The 6,642-nt window shown below is 39.8% G+C and overlaps 1 protein-coding gene across 1 annotated transcript; it reads left to right on the top strand.

Annotated features, from left to right (window-relative positions):
- The first annotated feature begins 1,889 nt into the window (after window positions 1-1,889).
- On the top strand, window positions 1,890-6,189 carry WRB (tryptophan rich basic protein). The gene is made up of 4 exons (XM_010193993.1): window positions 1,890-2,061; window positions 3,479-3,546; window positions 4,384-4,498; window positions 6,079-6,189. Exons 1-4 carry the CDS (start codon window positions 1,938-1,940, stop codon window positions 6,150-6,152), a joined length of 381 nt encoding a protein of 126 aa, XP_010192295.1. The 5' UTR covers window positions 1,890-1,937; the 3' UTR covers window positions 6,153-6,189.
- Window positions 6,190-6,642: the final 453 nt, after the last annotated feature.

Here is a 6,642-nt window from a genome sequence, read left to right as displayed (position 1 = left end):
GACAAAGCGGGGGAGTGGGGGGGTGCTGGGCCTTTGGGTTATGGAGCGGAGCGCTTGGTGTTTTGTTGAGGGTGGCGTGACCCCTGCCTGACAGCTGAGGGATGGAGGGAGGTGGTGCCGTTTCGGGAGCGTTCCCAGTACCCGTAATGCACTCCCAGCTGGGACTAGCGGGGCCTAGTCCTGTTCCGTGCCTCGGGAGAAACGAGAGGTCGATACTGGGAAGAACTGAAGATGGTGAAGCCCAGCACCGTGGCAGCGGCTGACTCCAGCGGGTCTTCAAAGCAGACTTGTGGGGAATGAGTTATCAGTGCCCTGAGTGGTGCTCCCAAGGCGCCAGCCCTTAGAACATCGCGGGGAATATCAAGGACAGCTTTGCTCAGTCGTCCGTGTTTCCAACAGATGGACGGCTCTGTCTGAGAAGGGAGATATACAGAGATTAAGGAGTTAGGAGAAAAGCTTAAGTTGCAGTCACTGATCAGGATGCTCCCTGGTCTGATCTTAAGTGTTTCTGTGGAAGCGTGGATAATGGAATTATGGACCAATAAACTCCGTGACTGCCAGATAAACTTACGTGTGAGCAAGCACGCTACACATCTTTGGTTCTGCTCTTTCACGTAAATAACTTCACCGTGACACAGATCAGTACACATTGTTCTATAATGGACAAAAATCCTTTTAAATGTAAATTGCTCCTAGCGATTTGGGAAGCTGAACTCGGTGTTACTATAGATGAGTAATGACAATCTCTGCTCAACTTTCTGCTGTGGTTCATAGCAGAAACTAGTGTAATGTTCTCAATGACTTCAGTACTGAAAACAACATTTGTGGGGAAAAAATTGTGTGTGTCTTGAGAAAGCTAGAAAGATTTGCTCAGGAACAGAAGGAAGAGATTTTGTGTTCTTTGTGTCCTCATTTCTAAGGTAAAAGGAGCTCCTGAACCAAGAAGCAGGTGGTGCTTCATGAAAAGAAAGTGGGAAAGTAAAAGAAGGGGAGAAAATGTTTGTTAAGACAATGTGTGATCACCTTTTTACATTTGTGTCATTAGGAAATTATTTTAGCCAAGAAACCAACAAGATGTTATAACAAAAAGGCATTTAAACACTTGGATAAGATGTAAGAAAAATAACTAATGCAAATTTGTGTTCCTGGTTTTGAAGCAGTGCTAAGATACTGCACTGGATGGATCACAGCTGTCAGCCAGTTGTGTGTTTCTGCCATTTAAAATGAGCAGTCTAATTGAGCAATTCCCAAGTGGTGAGCCCATGAGATACGAGATCTCAAATTGGGCTTCAGTGAACAGTGTTTCCACATTAATTAGTTTAGACCCTTGCTGAGGCTGCTGGTCCTGGAAATGGGACTGATGAATGAGCAAGGGGCGTTGCAGGAGCTGGAAAGAGTAGTGATGAAGAGGAGTGCTTCCCCGGTCCTTCCTCTCCTGCATGTGCTGGGTGGTCATCACCCAAGCAGCACATGATGAGAACTGCAAGGAGGGAAGACAGCAGTTCAGCTCGGGGCACGGTGGCAGGCAGGGCCTGGGAGAGATGAAAGGTCTCAGAAGACAGCAGCATCAAGAGTGGGGAGATGAGAAGATGAAGGCAGAAAAAGAGAAGGAGAAGGCATTTAACCATAGTAGAAAAGTTGAAAATCACTGCTTTATGGGAACAATTTTCTTTCACCTTTTTTTGGTTTGCTTTAGTCCAAGCAAAAGCCTAAAATTTCTTTGGCCTTTAGAACATGTTGCAGATGTTAAGCCAAGGTTTTCCTGTGTCTTGATGAAAGAGTCTTGCTTTATGTGAGGCTTCTGAGTATGTAAACAGGTGATCACACTTTATACATGTTAAAGAAAATTAGTGGAATTCTGGATAAATAACTGGTACTATTTCTTTACTTCTTAGATATCCAGATTGTTACAAAAGGATGCAGAGCAGGAGTCCCAAATGAGAGCCGAAATTCAGAACATGAAGCAAGAACTCTCAACGATTAGTATGATGGATGAGTTTGCTAGATATGCCCGTCTGGAAAGAAAGATTAACAAAATGACTGACAAGCTTAAAACTCATGGTAGAGTGCAATGTTTATTCCCCTTTCTAGTTTCTGAAAAGCTATTTTCCAAGAATGTTTTCAGTTTTAAATATATTTCTCCTTCAACTTTCCCCCTGCCCCCTTACTCATTTCCAGTGTTCCGTTCTTTCTTTCTGTCCTTCTTTCTTTCAAATTTGGAGAGCTTGCTTTTGTCTTTCAGTTGCATATAGTTCTGCATACACTGATCAGGGAGTAATTTAGATCTAAAATTTTTCTTACAAGGAATTTCCTGGGCTTCACTGTGTAATTATTTACTCTTTCTCAGTAATGCTCGTCACTGAATCATGTTTTGAGTAAGTTGAGGAAGTCCTCTGCCATTAACAAAAGAAGTAACACCATAAGGCTGTGTATCTTCACTGCGAAAGGATGCTTTGCTTGGCTGGGGCTACTTGGTTGGTGTGCTACAAAATGCCAGGGAGAAAGCATTGGTCTGCAAGGTTACCAGATGAGATCTTTCTTGTCATTTTGCAATCTTATTTGATCTTACACAGCAGCTTTTGCGATAAATTGGTAGTGCTTTGTCTCAGTTGGGATTTTATGGTGGTACAGTCCATCATCTCATGGTAGAAAGTCCACAAAAACCTTTGGCACCAGAGCTTTTGCTCTTGTCTCTGCCCAAACTCACTCACTGATCCTAACAGGACAGGAGACGACTTCCGTTGTCCACCTCCTCTGTGCAGAACAGATGGATGCTTATCGGCTCCTTGCTCAGAGAAAGGATAGTATTTACAGCTGGCAGTTTTGGATTGCTTTCAGTAGTATTCTTCTTAACCCAGTAATTCCAATTAAACTAGATTTGAGGAGTTTACTTCGCAACCAACAATGTTGTTTTAGAAAACTTTAGGCTGCTAGTATGTTTGGAGATGTGCTTCTCTTCACTGGGCTTTTTTGTACTGGTCTGAGGTACTGTAACAAAAGAGAAATAGGCATGAGAAGTTTTAATACTGAACCTGAACAAGATTCATGCAGTGAAGGGATAGTCTCAGCTGTGTTCCTGAATGAAAAAACACAAAAAGGGCACCTGCTAAAGCCATCATTCTCCCATTTGAGGAAAGGGAAAAATTTACTTTATGGTTAATCTGAAGCAGGTTCTTAAATTAGTCACCACAGTGACCGTTCTCATTTGGTAATAGTGTTCTTGATTACGTGTGACATTTCTCTGTCTAGGATATCAGTGTTTTACAACTTTTCATAGTGGCATTAATAAGAAACTATAGTGTAATACGGCCTTAGCACTTCCTTGCATAAAGGTACTTTCAGTATAGCTATGAGTCATTGAAAAGAGATTTTTAAACAGTGTAATGTCCTGATTTGGAGAGTGAAATATTAATACATTAATAGTTTTATGTACATATAATTCACTATTATAAATAATGCAGAGTATTTTTTTTAACAGTGAAAGCACGAACTGCCCAATTAGCCAAAATAAAGTGGGTTATAAATATTGTATTCTACATCTTACAAGTAAGTAAATATTTTATTATGAATACAAATTGCTAAACCAAATCCTTCATGGTGTTACAATTCTCTCCTGCATTTATTGGCTGATGAGTCACACAGGTGTTTGACGTTCCAGTGACACAGTGCATGCCAAACTGAAACTTCTGTGGAAGAAGAGGGAGAGGTGTTGCTGATAAGGTCTGGTAGTTGTGCATGGAAGGAGTTTTGAGTTTCATTTTAGCTCTGTGATTCTGCTTTTGAGATATCAAGATAGGAGTTTGTCTTAGTTCTTTCATCATTGTTTTTTTTTGTTCATTTATATATGGCACTGGGCCCAGGAAAGTTCTGATACCTGTAAATATATTTTGCTTATGTTTTTGAAAACGAAGTGTGTTTTTGATGAGGATGCAAATCTCCACTGACAGCTGCCGCACATTTTGCCACAGTGCCTCATCTACAGATTGTCTCTGTAGTTCAGACTTGATGCCAAAGAATTGTCTGCTAAGAAGGATGACAGTGATCAGCCTGAAAATAACTGTAGGATAATGTTAAAGCTAGGTAGATTCCTAGCAGGCAAGGATTACGGCTAAAAACAGCAGAACGTAGCAACTACTCTGTGCTAGACTTGAACCAGGGTCTCAAAAGAAAGTATTTTCCAACATCTCACTGCTACCTCTTAATATTGTGTACAGAGTTAAGGTCATACTAAGTTTAAAAATATTTAGAACTTGCTTAAGAACAATGTGAAATAACAAAGAAAATTATTATCTTTAATTAGACTTTGTGATTTACTGCTTCAAAATAGTGGGTATGTACTTTGATGTGTATTATTATCCAAGCTAATACAAATTTCAATTCTAGGCTGCCTTGATGATATCTCTGATTTGGAAGTACTATTCTGAGCCAGTTACAGTGCTTCCAAGCAAATGGCTTGCTCCACTGGAGCGCTTGGTAGCCTTTCCTACGGGGGTGGCAGGTAAGGACTGTACAGTAGAAAAGTACATTTCCCAAACCCATGCAGATGCTAACAGTGCTGTGACAAAGACCGTGCCTAGATTACAAGCACTGCTTCTGTACATTTCTTCTAACTCACTTAACACAGGGAGGAGTTTCAAACATTTGATAGCTGTTTGCTGTGTATTCAGTGAAATGGCCTGTCATTTTTATTTCTTCTCAAACAGTGCAGCTTTGTCTTAATATGAAATAGACCCCAGAGAAGATTTCAAATCAGAAATATTGTTATGTTAAGGTGTCCATTGAAATAGAATTTGGTTTAAAAATGGGCGAATACTTCATAGGTTTGTATTGCTTACATGTGGTTCTTATAAACTGCTGGGGTTTCCTAGTAGTGTAACTCCAGATCAATCTAGGTATGCCCTCTCTTGGCATTTTGTCTTGTCCATTCCCATCCTTTTCCCCATCACATTTATGTTGTATTTTTACCTACTTAAATCCTTTACTTTTGGGCAGTTTAACAAATTAGTGATCAGAATGGTATCACAGGTTGTAGATACCTGTTTCTGAGTGAAAAGTGGGCTGCCTTTGTGCCCATGGGGTAGGTTCACAGGCAGAACGACAGGGCAGTGTCGTGTGGAAATGTACAATCAAGCTGAAATGCTGCTGGTGAATCTCCATGGGCTTGAAGTTCCCAACTGCCTTAGAAGGAATTCCAAAATATGTTGTTGGAATTTTATGTTGTTGTATCTCCAATAGCTGTCTAGAGAATGATTTGTATCCAGCAAGCTTAGTGGACAACAGAAGAGTGCTCCTGTGCAAGGTGGGGAAATAGTCCTTCGAAGACATTTATTTAAAAAGCATTTGAAGGGATTTAAAAAGGTTCACATCTGCCTTCAAATCCCCATTTTTGTTTTGGCTGATAATGACAGTAAACAGGTTGCTTATGAATTCTAGGTGATGCACACAAAATGTCTAAAAAATCACCAAAAAGGTAATTTCTTCACGTGTGCTATGAATAGCTCTATATTCTGTGATACTGTGTAGCATGATTGTACGTTGTCTGCAGTATGGATGTGCAGCCAGGGCACACCCTCTGTTCCATCACACCCACACAAACTTGGGTGCTGCTGGTTGGAATGACAGGACTCTTTATAACAGCAGTGCAAGGTATCTGGGTCAGCAGTGAAGGTCTCAGTAATATTTTTCTATATGACCTTATGGGGAGCAAGAGGGAATGAGAGAAGTATGGATTTGATACTGTTAAAAAGATGGATTTAAATTTTGGAGGAAATTGAATGTTTACCTATATACAATCTTGAATTTAGGTTCTAAAAAGTATCCTGTTACTTGCCATGCCTTGGGCATTTTCTATTAGGTACATAGCAAATGTTTTTAGAAAAGTTTTCTTGGGCCAAGCATGAAGTTAGCTGCCATCCCTTGAAGAGAGACGTTTGTATGTAAAAAGAAAGATGCTTTGTTCCTGTTCACTTCATAACTCTTGAGTTTCACATTTTACTCTTCCAAAGTAGTTTTCAGAAGCTTGTGTGCTTCAGGGTTGTTGATGCAGTGACTTAAATCATGTTTTATATCTCTTTTCAGGTGGTGTTGGAATTACATGTTGGCTTGTGGTTTGTAATAAAGTTGTAGCTATTATGCTACACCCTTTCAGCTGAAGGAGTCGCAGTAATCCGAGGAGTCCTCAACTACATTTTCATTATCACTGTTTTAAATGAATTAAAAGATTTTTAAAAAATGAAAAGTTGTCTTTCATGAGGCTAGGTCTGAGATAATCTTTGTTACTTCATTTGGATATCAGTTGGATATCATTGCTTTCAATTTATTTTGCCTTTCCTTAGTTTGTTTTTAAGTTTGTAAGTCAGTTTTCAAAGAATAGCATTGCTGTTTATAGAACCTCATTTTTTGTCTATTTCAACAAGTATGAACACTGATTCATGGGAGAACCGTATGGCTTTGTCATGGCATATATTCACCAAAATGTAAAAGTGTTGGATTTGTAATTTTTTAAGTTGGAAATGCACTGGCATTAGGAATTAACTTGGGAGCTTTGCTGTTGCTTTGCTGTATAATATGGCAGTTTCACCCAAAGGTAGGATTATATTTGGTGACGAGTGATACTCAGCATAAAACAGAATTAGTTTCCTC

Source organism: Mesitornis unicolor, unplaced genomic scaffold (assembly GCF_000695765.1).
Source record: "Mesitornis unicolor isolate BGI_N332 unplaced genomic scaffold, ASM69576v1 scaffold23191, whole genome shotgun sequence".
NCBI lineage: Eukaryota > Metazoa > Chordata > Aves > Mesitornithiformes > Mesitornithidae > Mesitornis > Mesitornis unicolor.
Note: the sequence above shows the minus strand (reverse complement) of the source record. Positions and strands in the feature narration are given on the sequence as shown.

Coding starts and splice junctions, on each gene's coding strand:
- WRB (XM_010193993.1), top strand. CDS start 1,938: ATGAGAGCCGAAATTCAGAACATGAAGCAAGAACTCTCAACGATTAGT. Junction 2,062..3,478: donor TGACAAGCTTAAAACTCATG/GTAGAGTGCAAT, acceptor TTTTTTTAACAG/TGAAAGCACGAACTGCCCAA. Junction 4,499..6,078: donor CTTTCCTACGGGGGTGGCAG/GTAAGGACTGTA, acceptor ATCTCTTTTCAG/GTGGTGTTGGAATTACATGT.